Source organism: Aquila chrysaetos, chromosome 17 (genome assembly GCF_900496995.4).
Source record: "Aquila chrysaetos chrysaetos chromosome 17, bAquChr1.4, whole genome shotgun sequence".
In the NCBI taxonomy this organism is placed as follows: Eukaryota; Metazoa; Chordata; class Aves; order Accipitriformes; family Accipitridae; genus Aquila; species Aquila chrysaetos.
Window position 1 is genome coordinate 7,119,649 of NC_044020.1, and position 20,138 is coordinate 7,139,786.

The 20,138-nt window shown below is 38.8% G+C and overlaps 1 protein-coding gene across 2 annotated transcripts; it reads left to right on the forward strand.

The window, feature by feature from the left end:
- The first annotated feature begins 1,490 nt into the window (after window positions 1-1,490).
- On the forward strand, window positions 1,491-19,298 carry WASHC3 (WASH complex subunit 3). 2 transcript variants are annotated; one of them, XM_030041217.2, is made up of 7 exons: window positions 1,491-1,649; window positions 3,280-3,378; window positions 5,666-5,731; window positions 7,146-7,274; window positions 8,837-8,947; window positions 13,673-13,737; window positions 17,140-19,298. In XM_030041217.2, exons 1-7 carry the CDS (start codon window positions 1,599-1,601, stop codon window positions 17,222-17,224), a joined length of 606 nt encoding a protein of 201 aa, XP_029897077.1. In that variant the 5' UTR covers window positions 1,491-1,598; the 3' UTR covers window positions 17,225-19,298. The 2 variants fall into 2 exon arrangements, with proteins under 2 accessions (XP_029897077.1, XP_029897078.1); XM_030041218.2 differs by having other exon boundaries at window positions 8,840-8,947.
- Window positions 19,299-20,138: the final 840 nt, after the last annotated feature.

The window sequence follows — 20,138 nt, forward strand, 5'->3', positions numbered from 1 at the left end:
AGATGGGGTCAAATATACTTTCTGTTCAGCTCACAATCTCTTGTATGTAACTGTAGATATCATATTCAAAATTTTATTAGCACAGTATCGGTAGTACCAGGAGTTCAGGTCCCATTCCTAAGCTTTCACTGTGCCTATCCGTTTCAGCCAGTAGAGCTCAATCAAGCACAACATAAAAGATCAGATGTGTGTCCAACCAAGAAGTATTTCTGTTGCTGTTCTCCTGAAATGCCATGGGTGAAGTTGCATGAGGTAGTAGAGTTATCTGTATTTTTGCTATCAAAGCCAGCAAGGTCTTACTCTGTAACCCTGCTCACCAGACTCTGGTGTTAAACACACGCCTTGGCTAATTTGATTCAACTCGTGGACCAGGCAGAAAACTTACCCTCTTCTAACACTAGTTCTCCAACAAGACAGCAATTTGAACAGCCTTAAGGAAGGGATCACCGTGTGCTATAACTGACAAACGGTAAAACAAGCACAGGTAGCCATCAGTGGGGAGCAAAAGAGAGATGGGAAACCCTTTGTGATGATGCAACGTGTTACAAGTGGTTCGACCTCTCTTCGTATTGGGACCTTACTTCTAAATGGTCTGATCAGCTCTTTGTATCTGTTGTAGAGAAAAATAATACAAGCAACCACTCGAAGATAAAAAAAAACAGATTGGTTATTTTCCAGTTAGGGAAATCTTCCAGAGAAACATTTGCAAACCTACATGCTATTCCACTTTTTCTTGGAGCCTGGTGCCTCTGAGGTTCCTTCACTGAAAAGAGTAGACCTACTTACAGCCTGCGCTTGAAAATCAAGTGATAGGTACTGCTGAACAAAACAATGACAACAGCTAGATTTACCATACCCCTTTTTTTTCCTTTTGTGTAAGCATTAAAGTGCAGGAACCTTTCCTAACGTGACTGAAGCCATGCTCTTATCTTTTTCAGAAGATCCCAGGGTCATTCGGTGCTCATTATTTTTATTCTCCACATTCAAAGCCTGGCCCTTCACCACCCGAATGACGCACAAGAGCACAGAACAGTCTCATCACTGGCTTTCCTCGTCATTACTCTGATGTCCGACCGCTGGGGAAGACACTTTATCTTCACAACCCGCCTCACCCAGAGCCTTGCCCTGGGGCTGTGATGTCCATACTGCTGTGAACCGGTGTGACCTGAAGCAGGACCACGCTCGGGGGCGCTACCCTCGCCTCGCCGCGGCCTGGCAGGGGCGATTTGCAGAACGGACCACACAAGTTTGGGGGAAAGGAGTACGTTCATCCTTCAGGAGCAGCAGGCCACGCCGGCTTGGTCTGTGCGCTGCCGGGCCGCAGAGGCCTGAGGAGGCGGACGGACCGCGGCCCGCCCCGGCCCCGCTCCTCCCGCCCTCCCTCGGACTACGTTTCCCATGAGGCATTGTGCTGGGAGGGGGGAGGGCGCATGCGCAGACCTACGGACACGCCCCCCACTCCTCTGGGAGTGGAGGTTTTGTTTCCGGGCCGAGGTCAAGAGGCCGCGTACGGAGCCGCCGGGGGCTTCCGGGGTGCGGCGGGAGGTGGCTGGCGGCTGCGGGGCCGCTCTCCGTCCCGCGGCCTCGGCCCCGCGGGGATGGACGAGGACGGGCTGCCCATTGTGGGCTCCGGCATTGACCTCACCAAGGTACGGGCTGCGCTCGCCCGGCGGCCCGGAGCTGTCCCGCTTCCTCCCCTGGCGGCGGCTGCGCTGGCCCTGGTGCTGGGCGAGCCCCTTCTCGCTCCGCTCCCCGGCCCGGCCCGGCCCGGCCCGGCGGTCGGGCGAGCGCCTCAGCCCCCGCCGCGGCCTCGCCGGACCCCCTCCATCCCCCTGCTCTGCTGCCGCGGGCGAGGACCGCCGCCTTCGTACCGGCGGCCGAGATCCCGCAGCGGGGCGGGGGGGGGGGGGGCGGTTCGCCTTGTCTTAAGCTGGGTCTCCAGGAGCGCGGTCTTAATGTTTTCCAAAGGCGTTTTGCTACGTGTTGTGTGGTAGCCTGATATTTAAAGGCTAAGCCGTTTCAGTCTTACAGCTGGGAGGCAAATCCCGTGCAAAGCTGCTTATTCGTGTCTTTTAATGATGCAAACCCATTTTTTTAGCCGTTTCTCAAATACGGAGGATAAAGGTGGGACAGTTCTAGTTGCCCCAATGATCCTTCCATCCTCTGTGCTACCCCATGAATTTCTGATAAGGTCGTAAGCGCTGTTTGACAGTTTTGGAACTATGGGGTTGAGCTTTAGCAAACCCCGCTGTACGGGTGCACGGGCTGACAACTTGAGATAGTGGCAACAAAAGCATCACAAAAAATCAGGACGTCTTAAGATTGGCAAAGTGTTGTGAATGGCTGCGCTGACAAATGGAAGACCAGAGACAAGGTGAAGGTCAGAGAGTTGCCATATTCACAAACTATTGTTTGGTGCAGCTGAAGCTTGGCTGCAAATATTTTTCCTTGTAAATCCTTCACTTTAACCAATTACGATTCTATAGAGAAATTTCCTGTGTGAAGTTTAAGACTTAAAACAATTGTCCAAGGTAATGAACCCTGAGGCACTATAATTTTATACATAAACATTTGCAGGAATGATCCTGATTCCAGTCTTGTATAACAGTTTAAATAAAAATGCCAACTGTCTGTTACATTATGAGCACCAGACTTCTTTTTCACAAACATAACATTCTACCTTTTGGTCTGAAAAGTATGTGTGCATCAGATCTGACTTGGAGGAGTGACCTAAAGGGTAATTTAGGATAGTCTGGACTTGCAAATAAGGAAAAGTGTAGATAGCCACTAAAGACTGAGACAGCAGTTTCACTGCTCTTTACTTTTGATTATAGTGTTGGTTGTAACTGAGTATTTGGATGGATGACCAAGTTTGCTTTTCCTTCTTAAGCTTCGGAAGCAAAGACTCTGATTTCCTCTCTGTGTTTTAAAAATTATAACACTGATTTTCAGGAATGTTCACAATTTCATCTAAAAGTGTTTTTTTAAGTAAGATAACAGTCCTTCATTTACGTGGATCTTGTTGCCTTCTCTGTGTATCCCACAACTTTTCAACTGTCATGTTAGTAGATTTTTAGCGAAAAAGCATTTGTATACGTGTATACATATATGTATATTAAAAATTTGTTTGTATATATGTGCATTCATAGCAAGCACACTTAAGACAGATTTCTAAAATAATTTCTTCTAAAACATTTGCATTTTTTAACAGGTCTTTGAATCCAAATGTGGGAACTGACAACTATGTATGATCTAATTTTATTATATTATTTAATGCAGGTTCCTGCTATTCAACAGAAAAGAACTGTAGCATTTCTAAACCAGTTTGTGGTTCACACAGTGCAGTTTCTCAACTGCTTTTCTACTGTTTGCGAAGAGGTATGTTTATTATTTTCCCAGCTGTCAATTTATACAATTTAAAAAACCCTAGAAATGAGAACTATTCACTTAAATATTTTTGATGCAGTAATACTGGTAGCTTAAACCAAAAAAATTTAGTCTGCTTTCTGTTCAAGGTTTCTCTTGACTAAGTGCTTAAGACAGATTTTTTCCCCAAGATAGCCACATGAACTGCTGATTATACCACACTTAATCTTGTTGCCTTAAACTTTTGTGTTTGGCACAGTCTTTGAACTTTTTGATACATGGAATTTGTTCTGAGCAGCTCCATCTGTGGATATTGTCATTTTGGAAGAAGGATGCCATATTCCTATGGTGCTGAATCCACTTTGACAGTCAGTGTCCCTCTCATCTGTGCATCAAAACTTGCTTTCAGATTTTACCACCTTTAATTTAAAAGGGTGGTACACTAAGCTCTGAAGGTAAATAATTTTGATGCGGGGAAAAAAAGACATTTTTGGCAAGTGATTAGTATGGAACATGAAGCAGTTAATTCTAGTGTCTTGTAAAAAAGAGAAAAATACAATATTTAGTGTTAATAAGTTTTTGTGGTGACTTTAGTGTCAATGGAAATATACCAGATTGACAGGACTAGAATTGTCCACTGAACAGGACAAGAGTGCTTCCTCCCTTGTAGAAAGGGAGTTTTCTAATGTGGCTTTGAGCTTAACCTTTTTGTCATTAGTGGGTCTTTTGTAACTGTTCGCTAGTTTATTCAACAAAGGCTACTATACAGCCCTAGCCAGCAGGGCTAGGGCAGCAGTCAAATCCAATTAAACTAAGCCATGTAATCTGAGAAATTCTGTTATTTGTTAGTAAAGTTTAGAGCCAGACTCGTGACAAGTATAAAATTTGGCTACCACATCAACATATGGAGCTTCAGAGGAAAAATGTAATTTTTTTCTAGTTTTTTAAACTTATTGTAGCTTGATACATGGGACAGTGTAACTGCCTGGTGATGCTGTTGTCAGTTGTCCAGAACTCAGTTGTCACATGATCTCAATATTACCTCTTACACAGGCACTATGGAAATCAGAACACATATATTTAAAGCTATCTTGAGCACGCAGCAATGCTGTGAAGTCTACTTAATAAAACAGTTATTAGTTAACCTAAACATGTTGTTACCCAACAGACTAAATAGTTGCTTTGTAAACTCCTTGAAAAGTTTTTTGTATTTATGAAGTATAGAAGTGTTTTTAATGTGAAAGTTCCCAGTGTAAATCAACAGAAGCCAAGAAATTCAAAATTAGGGCTGACACCATCCTTAACTCTAAATTTTTTGGCTCTTGTCTAGTCAAACTGACCCATAAAGTTATATAACCGTCTTTTGTACATCTTCCCTCCTCTTTCCCCAGCTACATGTAGGGCACATAGTTCCTTTCAATAGGAACTAACTCCTCTTCACGAACAAAGAGCCATCTGTAAACAAGTCAGTGCACTATCCAAAAAGACTAGCTCCTGTCAGTCTCTTTTTACTTTTTCTAGCATATTGGCAGAACTGCCATTTTCTTAGGGTGTTAAAGTTCTGCTTCAGAGCCAGGCAGAATCTTGCCAACGTGCCAGAAAGCTGTCAGAGTGGTACATATCTGCCAGCCAGTGTGCTAGCCAACTTCACTTGGACAGGTCTGGTGGAGTATGGTAGTGATTAGTTAAAAGAGTGACAGTTCTTATAGAGTAATTTAGAAAAACTTAAGTTGTATTTAAAAAAAAAAAAAGGTGTCAAAATGTGACTGAGGTGCACCTGGAGCATATAAAGCTTCTGGTTAGTTCTGGTTCACTGTGCATTTTGACTGTATAGGACTTTCAATCACCTGCTCTATTCTTTATCGGATTTTTCTACTTTGTATTTGCTCAGTTACATACACACACATCACATCTTCCACATTTGGAAAAAGCTTTGAAGAAAGGTGTTTTGGTAACTGTGAGAGTACGATATGTCTACCATTATTCTCCAGTTGCCCAAAGTAATACCCTATTTACTTTGGCTTTCTTTTGTACATAGTCTGTCTTCATTTCTGTCAATCATTATTTGGGAAAACTAACTGCCTAGTAAAATTATTTAAAAATTGAACCACTGTAGCTACTGTACTAAAAAGGAATGTCATTGCTTCGTTAATTTCATAGTGTTTTCATCTCATTTACACTCTACTCTGCCTTCAGCAGGTGGAAGACAAAAGTGATTTTGTTTAGCTAGATCTGAACTGGTTTATATGTACAAGTGCCTAGGGGAGTGTTTTTACGTCCTAATTGTTTTCTATTCTAGAAATTGTCAGCACTGTCTCTCCGTATCCAACAAATTGAAACAACACTCAATATTTTGGATGCAAAGGTTTGTATGTGTACAGACTTTGTCTTCTAACAGTGACAGCCTCCTACATACATGAACTAACTTCCTTTTCGTAGCCTGAATTGAGTAAATAAGTTTTCATAATGATTTGAAGGAGTTATTGCAAACTGCTCACACGGCAAATTCTCTCTTTGCATGCCTTGCCACTTATATTGTGTAATGTTTGAACATGTAGTTGATATGGAGGAAAGGAACCAACAGCACGTAGTGGAAATGTTGGTTTTGTCTCTGTTAAGCATACTGAACAGGAAAGGAGCACTTGGATCTTGAAAAGGCAACTAAACTATATGGCAGATTACTTGTGTTGATTTTATTGCAATGTTTGGTTTTAAGAAAATGGAGAGGAGTTTTCCGATATTAAAACATGCAACTTGTGTTGTAGGGTTGCAGTACGAAATTGCATTTGCCATGCAAACTGTAATGAGAAATTTTTGCCCCCTTTGTAAAGCAAAAGTATCTTTGTGTTACCGGACTGTAAGGATTTCAACTGGTATAAGTAGCTAGATAGATGCCTTGTAAACCTTTGGATATTGAAATGTGACCTGAATTGGATCTAAGCTAACACAAATGCATCTGATGTATCTTCTTTAGCTAAAATGACAAAAGGATATAATCTATAGTCATATATTATCATTTAATTTGCTAAAAGAAAAAAAAAATCCCCAAACCAAAAAACCACCCACTGTAGAGTTTTAACCAATCCTTCTTTCAATAATGATGGAAGCAATTTCACTTGGTTTTTCTGGGAGCAGGGGTAGGACATTTTGAAACCATTCATTAAGATCTTTGTGAAAAAAATACTGTAGTAGTACAAACAATGCTTACTAACTCTTACTGATTTCAAAATATTTAGGAATGATCAGTATTGATAATTCTTGCAGAATTCTTCATAATCATGTTAAATAGAATTTCCTTCAAATAGATATGTGGTGTATTTAATATGCACTCTCAGCATCTCCTTAAAAAAGAGTGAAAGATGTAGAAAATGGCAAAATCTGTAACCAGTCGCCTATCTGTTAGGTAATAGAGCTGTTCTTGTAATGATTTCTTCACTGTAGAGGAAGTAGCAGAGAAGATGGCATGGCTCTTGTGTGGTTGATAAGTGCAGCAGCAAAATGCTGGGAAGGTGTCAAAGCCTTTCCTGCACTGCAACCCTCTGTTAACAGTGAAAGCTCCAATGCAGTGTTTTGGGGGTTTTGTTGTAGAAGCCACCTGGTTAGAAAAGTCTTTTTTTTTTTTGCCAATCAAAATACCAAAACTAGTGATAAAAAGTTTTGATTTTACTAATGTGAAACTTACCTGGGGAATATATGGTAAGCAGCATACTGCAGATTTTATTGTACACATAGACTTATGATATGCTCATTGCTTATTTGATGATGTTTTGTACATTCAGTTAGCCTCTATTCCTGGCCTAGAAGATGTCAAATTTGAAGTGTCCAGTGCAAATATAAACAGTGTTACAAATGGTCCTGTGGGGCAAACTACTACAGATCAACAGACAGCTGTATCACCTCAGTCTGGAGTAAGTAATGAAGCATAACTAATACATTGAAGGAATATACTTCTCCGCGTCAAGTTTCTAGTCTCATTTGAAATAGATGGAAGAAGCAAGTCTATTGGAAGAGAGCAATCAACTGTAAAGATCTAAACCTACGTTTTTCACTAATGAAACTGTTTTAATGAATGTCTTAAAACAAAAAAGGGTATTCCCTTTCTTGAATATGTGGCTTAAGTAATTAGACCTAACTCAAATCTGATGGTAGATGCCTCCTTGCTCTTCTTCAATCACACTAAAATATGAACGTGAATTACATCAGGGGACTGGGAAGGTCATGAATGAAAATAACAGTTTGAAACACATAATTCCAATTCTTTTCTCCTTCCTTTAGAATGTGAGCTTTCAGCTCAAATTGGAGTTTCTAGCATACTTTATTTTAAAGAGGTTATTACAGTGAATGTTTTCTATATATTATCATCTATGTACAGAAAATGCCAGCTTATTATAAGTGAATAACATTAAGATCCTATCCCTGCAATTAATTTTTTGTTATTTGGTTTTTTGTGTGTGTGTTTGGTTGGTTTTTTTAACCCAGACTTAAATCCTGTCATCACCACTTCACTAAGTGAGGCTTTCTGGCTCATTTGTGGATGGAATTCTTCCCCTGGTTTCCTATTATATTTTCTTTTCTTGGAATCTCCAATTCCAATCTCTGCTCGTTCTCTTATTTGGTGGAAGTTGCTGTGGAGCAGCAATAGCTGGAGTAGTCTGCTGCTTTTCCCTGCCTGTTAAAGATTGTAACTTAATTTGCAGCCAGCAACATGGGAAACAGAATGGACAGTTAGCATTGCGTGCTTTAGTCATGTTAGAGAATGACTCCCTGTTATTTCGTGTTCTTTAAAATGTTCCTCCTCGCAGATGTTAAAGTAGGGACAGATATTCCTGAAAGGAGATTTCCAATGCTACTTTCAAATGGTTAGTTTAATAGCAAATATGCAGTTTTCTGTTGTCCTTTAAATAGTACTATAGCTTCATGTAATTTTTCTTTTTTATAAATTAATTACTCTCAAGAATTTTTTTATTTTGTTATGTTATCCTTTTGGTTAATGGTTTATACTAAAACGTATAGTTTAAAAGTTATATGATCTGTAGGAAACATTTGTCAGGGAATCAAATAAATGTTTTGAGGAAAAAATGCATTGGACCACTAGAGGAGATATATAGAAATAATCCCTAAAAAATTTTTTTTTTATAAAGTGAGCATTTAAATTTAGTTCTGTTTTATTCATTAAATACAACAAACTTAACAGGGCCGTTAAAGGCTTTTTTTTTTCCACATACTGTGCAATAATATAAAATTGTGACTAAAAGTAGGAATTCTCACTTGTGACAGCGAATAACAAAAGAGCTGGGTTTTGTGTATTCATACATCTTGGAAATCTCTCATACTATGAGTGTAAATCAGAATAATCTTGATGAGGAAGTGTTGTGCTTTACTCTCAAATTACAAATTTTATTGATTGAAATCTCTCCATGCTTCTGGTCAGCATACCTAACCATTAAAGTATTATCTTCTTTGTATGCAGCAGAACAATATACATGAAGAAGGGTTACAGAAAACAGAGGTAATAACAGAAAATGTCAGAACTGTGGCCAAGGATCCAAGATATGCCAGATATCTCAAAATGGTACAAGTGGTAAGTCAGTTCTCTTATCATTCTTTGGGTACTCCATTATTTTTAGGTGGAACATCACACACCGCTCGCTGTAAGTGAACATTACGTGTCTGAAGATATATATTGCAACAATAATCTTTAAGCTAGGAAAACATCACAATATTTCTAGCACATCTCTAATAAATGAGCTTCACCTTTGTACAAAATTCTGCCGATATACTTGTCAACTGAAGGTGTGAAGATGTGTAAATGCAGAGTGGTATTAGCTGGACTCACAGAAGATGCCACTGAAAGTGTAGTTATGCTGGCAAAATTGTTGTCATTCCCTACACACAGACACGATCACAGTTTGGTTTTGCTGTAAGGTACAAAATACAGCTTTGCTAGTATAGTCCAGAGCAGGAATATTTGATATTTCTGCAGCATTCAAAATAGAGACACAAGAATTGCTTCACTACTTGGTTCCACTTCAGTTTTCTGTTATTCATGATGCAGGTTTTGTTTACCTCTCTATCTGTGGGCTGTTCTACAGATAAATAGGAAATAAATGAATGTAATCTCAATATTTACATGTGTGAAAACGAATGAAGGGAGTGAAAAGGTGAATGGGACATTTTTTAAGAGCTCTTATTTTCACGTCCACAAAATGAAAAATGAGATTGGAAACAAAGAAAAAAATCTGTCTTTATTTTCAAGCTGTCAGTGGAAATTTTCCTCTAAAATACATATTATAATTCTGGAAAATATGACTATGTCATAGTATTAGTAAAGTCTTGCTTATGTTAAAACTAACTTCATGGTTTCACTCCCTCTTCAGAGCAATTATTACAATTGGTGTGCTTGGTACTTTGGATGATGTTCCAGACCTTATTTTTCATTTGAATCACAAATTGGCACTTTATGGGTAGCTTATTACAAACCATTTGGAAAACCTAGCAGTGGGGTAGTAGCAGAGAGTAGAACGCTATGTTAGTGTATTGATTTAATACCAGGCTTCAAAGTGGATGTGAAAGTGCTGGATGGTCTAATTACTTTGACTTTTTTTTGGTGACTGCTAGAGGAGTGAGATCTCACTTTCCACATTTATCCTTTGTACTGGCAGTTCCTGGTGACTCCTCTGCCAGTTGTAAATAGTGTCATAGGAAAGTCAAACTAACATACTACAAATTAATGTGTGTTTTTGTATTTGCCAAACTTGTCTTCTTGTCCAGTCAAATATTTCAGTTCGTGTTATTTATTTGCCCAAATTAAGCTTCTAGCTGAAGATTTGTTTGAACTGATCATTTATTTATTGCTCACAATATTTGTAGTATTTAAGAATTAACACCATGAAGAAATACTTCTTTTACACTAAATATAGCTGTTCTGTGAAATAGTAACAAACTCATTTCAATGGAGTGCAGTTGAGCATACTAAATTCCTATTTTTTAAAATATACAATATATTGTTGTATATACATACTATATATATTGTTGTCTATGCTATTTGCTATAATAAATGTTCAGAACACTTCTATTGATGGTGTGAGAGGAGCGGTCCACTATTTCAGATAAACTTCATGTTTAAAGTACAAATACTCTTACTTGATTCTAAACACCAAACATGACTGCATAGATGCCAAGATACTGACTGGCCTGATACAGACTGATCCTTGCTTTAAAGGACTGAAATAAAAACTAAACATGGAGAGCGCACTGATCATCAGGAATTGCCAACACTGATGGTTATGTGACCTCCTTCTGCACTATGGAGAACCAAAACGTATTCTGCAGCAAGATTGCTACTTGCACTGTGGCTTCTCCAGAACCTGCACACTTCCTGAGCCACAGGACCAGGCTGGGAGCAGGGCTGGGGTATACTGTGTTGAATGTGTAGTGATTTGGATTATTTCAAATCTTAAATGGGCAGAGACAAATGCAATGGAAATTTACTATTGGCTCCTATGTTAGAAAAGTACACCTGTGCCGTTGCAGTGGACCTGTATGCTCAATGTAGAATCATAGAATCATACCATGGTTTGGGTTGGAAGGGACCTTTAATGATCATCTAGTTCCAACCCCGCTGCCATGGGCAGGGACACCTTCCACTAGACCAGGTTGCTCAAAGCCCCATCCAGCCTGGCCTGGAACACTGCCAGGGATGGGGCAGCCACAGCCTCTCTGGGCAACCTGTGCCAGTGCCTCACCACCCTCACAGTGAAGAACTTCTTCCTTACATCTAATCTAAGTCTATCCTCTTTTAGTGTAAAGCCATTACCCCTTGTCCTGTCACTACATGCCTTTGTAAAAAGCCCCTCTCCGGCTTTCCTGTAGGCCCCCTTTAGGCACTGGAAGGCAGCAGTAAGGTCTCCCTGGAGCCTTCTCTTCTCCAGGCTGAACAACCCCAACTCTCTCAGCCTGTCTTTATAGGAGAGGTGCTCCAGCCCTCTGATCATCTTGGTGGCCCTCCTCTGGACTCGCTCCAACAGCTCCATGTCCTTCTTATGTTGGTGGCCCCAGAGCTGAACGCAGTACTGCAGGTGGGGTCTCACGAGAGGGGAGCAGAGGGGGAGAATCCCCTCCCTCGACCTGCTGGCCACGCTTCTTGTGATGCAGCCTGGGATATGGTTGGCTTTCTGGGCTGTGAGCACACATTGCCAGGTCCTGTTAAGCTTCTCGTCAACTAACACCCCCAAGTCCTTCTCCGCAGGGCTGCTCTCAATCCATTCTCCACCCAGCCTGTATTTGTGCTTGGGATTGCTCAATGGTGTAGTTATTGTTTAGATTTAAAATAGTTGTCTGTTTTATTTTAGTAAGATTTAGGGTCACAGCAGTATCAGGCTCTGATTTTCCAGAGTAAAACTTATGAAAGTATGAAAGATAAAGTAATTGAATGTTCTAATTGTATTATAAACATAGATAGGTACAATATTACTTGTTTTCCTTCAGGAAAAAAATGCACTTTAAAGGGTATTTTGATTAAACTTCAGATTAATTTTGTAAATCTATGATATATGAGGGTACTGAGAGGTTTTTTTCTTACATATTTTGATGCATACAATTTTGGAATAAAATGCTTCTCCAAGTGTGAACTTAAAAGCATAACCGTTTCCAATCCATTCTTAGAAGTTCATATACCGAGCTCCCTTTCATTGGAAAGCAAATACGAATTCTGCTTTGCCTGATCTCACTCAATCTTGTTTTCACTTGGTTTGAAATGACGCATAAACACTTCATCAGTGACTTTTGAGCTGGAGAAAGGAACCCTAAGAGCAGTCAAGCGAGGGAAAAAACATTAGACAGCATGAGACGGTGTATAGACACTCAATCCCTGGTGTGCAAATCTATACTAGAATAAACGAATATTTTAAACTGTCATGAAATACTCAAATACTTTCCCCTTTGCAATGTACATTAGCTGTGAATTACTGTGAAATTCTTTATTAGAAGCTAATACTTTGCAACTATTTGAGTCACATTTTTGCCAATATGCCTCATAGATTGCTGCAACAATGTACCTGTCTGTGTGCTATTCCAGAATCTTCATGCACGAGTCTTGATTGTGATTCTTACTGTGAAACTGCACAAGGAAAACACAGTTAAGACAGCTAGCTTAGCTCTCACTTTGCCAGGTTATCTACTGCAACTGTCACTAGTACCACATGCTTCTCTGGAACTTTAGTCATGGCTGCCCTTTATTTTATCGCTATTTTACTTACTTTGGACAAAAGATATTTGTCCTGTACCAAAAGAATCCTACACTACTTTTCATTTAGGTTGCGAGGCCTCTCCTGACTTTCCTAGACCACCAGTAGCTTTGTCCCTTGGAAATCAGAAATTGTATCCTCTTTTCTTTTTTTTTTCTTTTCTTTTCTTTTGTTTTTTTTTTTCCTCCTATCTTGGCATGCAGTGGTCCAGGTGTTTTTTTCTGATGGTTTGCAACAGAGGATGGCAAAGCAACAAATTGTCTGAGCAACTCTAGTGGAAACATAGGAGCAGTTTGTTGGAACGTATCTCGTAAGACGACGTGGGTCAAAGTGTTCTTGGGTACGCGATCCAAGATGAGGGCATGTTTAGGTGTTGCTGAATAAAATAAAGTGTAGAAACTGTGGAGGGACTTGCAGTGAAAGGAAGGAATTTTTTTAACACATACGTAGTTGACTAAAATCTGTCCAGAAGTCATGGAAGATTCAAGCCTGACTGTACAAGCACTTGTATTCGTAGGAATCACTTTTAAATTGTGCTTCTGTTCTCATGTCCTGTTTGCCTTTTTCTGCATGCTTTTTAAAGACTTTTCCAATTTTTAGCACTGCCTTAAGGTATCCTTCTGGAGCAGCAGCAGATGCACTTTCCTGGTTTTCCTCCCTCTTTGGCTATACCTTCAGCGTGTGCGAGTCTTCATCTTTCTAGCACAACTGTTCTCTGCTGTCTTTGTGCTACTTTGTGCTTTCTTCACATTCTTATCCATACACATAACTTCAGCTTCCTGGTTTTGTCTGCATGAATTGCGGATATATCTGTCCATTCCCAATTCTGTCTGTGCAACTTTCTGTACGTAAATGTAAGAAGGATTAAAAGGGCCTTTGATCTCAGTCATTTCTCGCTTTCTAGGTTCATACTGATGACAACTGAGATTATCTTTCCATGCTCTTGTTCAACAAGTGACATGCATAAATTTGTATGAAAATGTAGCCTAAAAGAACCTATGGAACTTAGTTCACCTGTTTGTGTCCAGTAGTTTGATATTACTCTTCCTCCTCTTACACAGGGTGTTCCTGTAATGGCAATACGAAACAAAATGATTTCTGAAGGGCTAAATCCAGATCTTCTCGAGTAAGTAATTTGTAACTTTCAGTAGGGTTGGAATGCAACCATGTGCTTAAAAAACTTGGGAAAAAGTGTTCTTAGAAAAGGTTGTGAATCTAAGTTATCAGCATTAAAACAGATTTTGAAGTCTTCTGTGAAAGGCTTTTTTAGCATTTTATAGGTCTGAAGAGGGCCATTAGTACCAAAGGAAGAGGAATGCAATCTCAGGTATGAGCTGTCTTCTCAGTATTGTCTAGTCCAAGGCAAGACCCAGGAAGTACAGAGACTAGAATATAAATGGGTAGGTACTGCACCCTCCCAAACAGAAAGCTGCAGGACTTTACTATTCAGACTTGAGAGGAAATGGAAGGACTTGTTCCAAGCCAAGCAGAGGTGGTGCAGTTCAAGGAAAAGGATAGAGCAATGGCCAGGTAACATTTGATAATGAGCATTTAGCGATGAGAAATCGAATAATACATCAGTAGCCATTTTCACTGTACTGTTAAGAGTATGAGGTTTTTTCCCAGATACTTTCTTTCAACACTTCAATAACAACATGTCATCACTGTAGAGTAATAAGAACAAACTCTATTTTATTTTGCTGGATGCATGAGGGACAACACAGTTGTTTCCAGATTCCCTCAGTAGATGGAGTGTACAACTTGACTTCAACATCGACAGTATAAATTGAAGTCAGCAGTTCAAAATTGTGACTGTTGATTGAGCTAACCTGATGTGAAGACTACTAAGAATAGATACTTATTTTCAGAGCTATTTGTCTGGCCATAAGCATGAATTTTAGGCTTATTTTACATTTGACATGTAATTTCGTTTTACTGTACTATTTCACAGAATTTGTTAAACTGGTGAAATATTAACTTCCATTCTTACATTGTAGCCATTAAACTGTTTGAAACACTTTTGCATCCTCTCCAAAACTGTCAATGTATTAGAAAGTTCGCTTGTCCTTTCCAGTGAAGTCTTTTTACATTTTGGAAAGGCTTATTCTGAAACTAGCCACTTGTTTAAGAAAATAAATGAAAATATAGGAAAACTGAAGTATCGGTCATATGTTGAGTCGCTTTATTTCCCAGCTACTTCCTGGTGTCTAAATAAGCCTAAAGTAGTTACTCCTCATTCCGTATTTTTACTGATCAAATGAGAAATAAGAAAAAGAACACAAGTAAGAACCTGTGCAAGTCTGAGACAGGTTTATCAAACATGGGTTTACTATATGTGCGTTAAAAGTGTTGTATTTTTTACTCTGCATTTCTGGTCCACACCTTTCTGTAAATGCTGCTATTTCTTTATGGTGGATTTTTACAGTAGATAAAAATAAGATAATACGTTAAAATTTCAAAAGCTTTTTTAAAAAGTACCTGCTTTTGGATTGTCTTTTGGGTCTTTGGGTAACCTGCTTTTGGGTTAAGACAGAAACGTTATTACTGTGCATTTGGGCTCATGGAATATGTTTGGGGTTTGGTCTCAAAGTCCATCTTCAAATATTCTGTGCAATAGTAATGCTTATGCAGATTTTCTTTAAAATGTTATTGGTTTGAAAACTGTATAGCAAATCTGCCTGGTTAAAGAAAGCTAAATATTTGTCAAGGTGCATAATGCATAATATTTTGAGGAGTCAGGGGTGACCTTTTAAATTTCTTGCTTTCTTGTCTCAATATCACAGACTTTTTTTTATATATATATATATATATATATATATATGTATGTATGTATGTATGTATGTATGTATATATATATATTGCCATTCGCACCACATTTCTTGGGTCTTCAGGTTCCTTAGGCCTGCTCACTCAGTCCCAGTGAAGATCAGGAAAATGTGCATATTGCTGTATGCTCGGTCACATACTGCAGACTCTCCCAGCTATTTGCCAGTGACTGAGCGTGGGTTTTTTGTGGCTGCAGAGATGCTAATTCTAATAATATGGAGTTGTTTATACTCTCTTCCTTCATCTGTTTTACTTCTGTTACCACTCCTTTCTCAACTTTTTACAGAGTTTGATGCTCCCAATTTATCTATTTTTAACTTTTGTTTCTTATCCTTCCTCTCTTGCCTGTCTACAATTCCAGGAGACTTTGTCCTGCTCTCATGAACTAAAGGAACTCATTGCCATCTTCCTCTCCTTACTAGGGGAGAGTTTTTGCACTGGTCTCTCCAGATCACATGTCTTTGCACAGCTCTTCTGTTTTGTCATTGCCACGGCAACAAGGAATAATATTGTGAAGTGTTATTTGCATGAGAAAGTAAACGCTTTCTTAATTTATTTTAGAGGTGTGCAGGGGGGAGGGAGAAGGCTGTCTTACGGTTCTTTAATGCACTTTTCATTTTTGCACCCAAAATGTTTAGAAACACTTTAAAGGTACCCTAAGGATTTCCAACAGAGGAATTATAATAAACAGAACTAAAGTTGGAAGAGAAATTCTGTGGCATGACACACAGGGGTAGCCCCAAGATAAATAACAACGGGACAAATAATACAATTGTTGGCTTAGTTTAAAATGTAATGTTTTATGAATGAGAGCAGTTAACTTCATACAAGAAGCTAGTTTCTGTGAAGATCATTCTTCCCCTTCCACAAGTATAATTGCATGTATATTTTCCACCTTGGTTTCAGAATTTACCAGGCTCAGTCTTGCTTGTATGGTCAAACTCATTACATACTTAGGAGGGAGACTCGAGGGAGAGCCAGCACCTTCAGTCAGTAGTGTTAGTTAGTCTTTAGATGGCTTGTTTCTCTCCCCTTCATTCCCAGTAGATTCCCTGAGCAAATGTTTCAACACATTAAGATCCATCTTAAATATTCTCTTCAAAACTAAATACAAGAGGTCTGATCATTTATAGTCAATAAAAATCCCATGGCTGCTCTTGCATGTCAAATTTAACCCAATGTTCTAGCCAAATTCCACTCTGAGTAATTCTTTTTTGCTTCTCTAAATTATCCCTGCAGTTTTAGTTGGATACAATATTGTTCATTTCCTGTCTTATTTTTTTCATGTACTATTTACACTGCTTAATGGTGTACAGCATGTTCCTTTCAGCCCTAGAACCTCTAAAGACTGAAAAAAAATTGAATTAATCAGTATTGCCTGCTTTCAACTCTTTCTACAAGTGTTTGCCACTTCTTAGTGATCTGTCATTATTTCCAATAACCTCAGAGGTGCGCATTCAAACCAATGTCTACAGAGTTTTGATGTCCAGTGAATTACAGTTTCTAGTGTTTATCTTTCAGTTTTAAGTGGAGCAATACCAATAAGGTGTGAGTTTGTAAACCATAAACAGTTAATCTGTTAAGTGTTGTGGAAATAAAGTGCATGCAATTGTAGTGAAAGGACATTAGCACTACATGCTAAGTTGCTTGTGTTCTCAGCCACTTTCTAGGATTTACAATAGAACATTTTTGTTGCTTGCAGGACCCCAGATGCCCCTGTGCCTGCCTGGGGAGATGATGGGAAAGCAGAGGACAGTTCTGATAGTGAATCTTCATTTAGTGACTGAAGAGACTGATTTTGGCCTTTGGAAACCTCCGTTAAGTGCTAATGCCTTTGGAGCTTTAGCAGACAATGGTTTTGCGTTGGTCACATGGGTGACGTGTTTATCTGACAGCATTTTTAAGAGCTACGATCCTCCATGTTCTCTACCAGAAAGTTTGAACAGGCAGCGTGTTTGAGCCTGAACCTTTCCAGGATGAAAATTAATCGTGAGATCCTTGCAATTTTTATGCTGCATCGTTTCAGATTCCTTTCTGATTCTTCTGAAACTACTTTGTAAAACTAAAAATTCCACACCTCTAAACCTCCAGGCCTCTAAGACTGCATTCTGGTCATTACTGCATTTTCTATGTAACACAATTAACCTAAGTTGCCTTCTTTCTGTCCCATAACTTACAGGTAAAGTAACTTTTCAAAATGAAATTGTTTCATTGATGAACTGTATTTTTCTTCTAATATACTATATTCTCAAGTGACACAGGAATTACATAGAAGTCAGCTATCTTATGGTGATTGCAATTCAGTGATACTCTGAGAGAAACTAAAATACAAGTGAGAAATATATTAAAACCCAATCTGAATCTATTTTCAAAGTATAGACTGCTATTCAATGTCACGTTAGAGTCCGTACAAAGTTGTTAAAGACATTCCTGCTCTGTAGAAGAGTTGATTTATCAAATTCAGGTTACAGTGGTGTAGAAAGCTACCGACATTGCAAGATTGATTTGAAAATGTCACTGTGAAAGAAGCAAGTGACTGGGAGATTATTAATGGAATACCAGATTCTCACTACTTGTTCACTGTCACATGGGTCAGTAGAAACCACTTTCTGAATGCTTTTGGGCTTATTCAAAAGGAGCTGTGGCTGAGCAGTTTGCATAGGATAAGAAATCACCTCCAAGTTGGTGCCTTTGCTGATAATTTCAGCAAAGAAGCCAAAATTCAGTTTGTGTAATGATAAAACTACCTTGCTACCTTTTGAGGTGTGTGTTAGGGAACAATGTAAAGAAATCCACTTGGAGCCTGACTGGCCCTGAAGACTTCCCTCCAAATTACTTAATCTACTCCATGAGTCAAAAATGACATTTCATTAAAGAATCTTCTTTAATACAATTTGTTCCACATGAAATTCTTCACAATCTATTTGAATTCCCCAGATTATTGTGATTATACTAGAATGCTGTGGGCCAGGCAATCATCCACTTCCTGATATTTCACATTCTTCGTGAGACCAAGAAAAGACTAAAACTGAAGTTGTAAGTATATAAATTTGTTAGCTTTTATGACCGAGTCGTTACCTTCTCTCTTAGTTATTTATGCCACTTCAGTAGGTTAGCTGCTTTTTTTTCTGTAACTTAAGCATGGCTCCCATTTCAGTCTAGCAGACATACTTAAGGTCTTCATAACCTGTAAATCAGAGTAATGCCTGAATTCCTGTGAAAGCATATATACACTAGAGAATGTCTAGAGATGGCATTTCAATGATGAGTTAATTATTATTGAACACTTAAACAAAAATATTCAATAGTTAACTCTTGCTAAAACTTGACAAATATTAAGATATTAGCAATAAGTATTTCAAAAGTAGATGTTATAATGTTATTTCAGAAAGCATATATTAAAACACTGGTGACTTTTTAAAATCTATATTTGAAAACTCATTGAAGCAATCTGTATAATTAAAGCTATGCTTTGTAAACCAAAGTTGTGGTTCTATTTTATTCCCATATCTTGGTTTAAACAAGATAATGAAAATTCTTCTGAAATCTCTGCAAATCGTGTTTCGCCAAAACTAGTTTTGCTGAAGTTGCATCAATCTGCTAGCTGAAGGAGGAGGGTTTTGAAAACAGGGGTTTGGAGTTCAATGTAAGCCATATTAGCAAACTGACTAGACAAGAACTGAACATCCCATAGCCACTATTCTAACAAGAAAATTTAAGAAAGACTGAAATTAATGAGGACTGTATGTTTGATAGTCTTGAACTGATATTAACCTATGTAAAGAAGTAGCATGATTTAAAGACTTGAGACATAGTAGTTAATTATTTTTTTAAAGAAATAAACAAGGTTACCAAAACACATTTAAGGAGGTGTGACTTCCATTGTTTTATCAGTTCGAAGAAACTTTTTGTGTTAATTTTAGTCTGAAAAACCTAAAATCAATTGTCTTTTACACCACTACAGATGTATTTTTACGTGGAATGAAAAATAAAGCCTCTAGCCTACTGTCACTTGTTAAAATGAGGGATAATTAATTGGTAATTACATATGTCACAGAATAACAATTTCATGAGTAGGCGTGGTGAATTTAATTGCTTAAGACTTGTGGGGGTTTTTCAGGGTAGCTGTTTACTTTGGAATAGTACAATCTTGGTAGGCTTGGAGAAACGTTAAGAAAACTCTTGCCACTTTGTCTCCTCTCCCACTTGAGTGGTGGCACACTGCACAGTAAAAATCTAAGTGTCTAAACTGAGAGGAACTAGGGAAGAGAAGATAAAACCTTCCCTTTTTACCTTGGGTGCATCAGCAGCCATAGCGCTTCCACTGCCTTCGGAACCTCTGACCACATTAAGCTCCTCTGTTCCTGCCAATCTCATCTGCAAAACACATCCCTGTACTCTTAGGTTGTAGCCAAATTCAATCTGAGATGTTTCAGCTTAGGACACATGCTGACACAAGAAGCTATTAAGTATAGGAAGGTTGGTTTGAGACTGAATTATGTCAGCTGTGCTAGTCCTCCTTGATCTACAGCAGTTTTCTAGTGAGATGGTGCTAACCCAGAAAGTTGGAAAGTCCTTAACCGCAAGCTAAATACTATAAGCAGAGGATATTCCAACTTGCTCATTATTTGCCATCTGTTTTGGAATAGAAGATGGAGGGAGTATTTCAACTTGGCTGCACAGTAATCAGAAATACGCAAT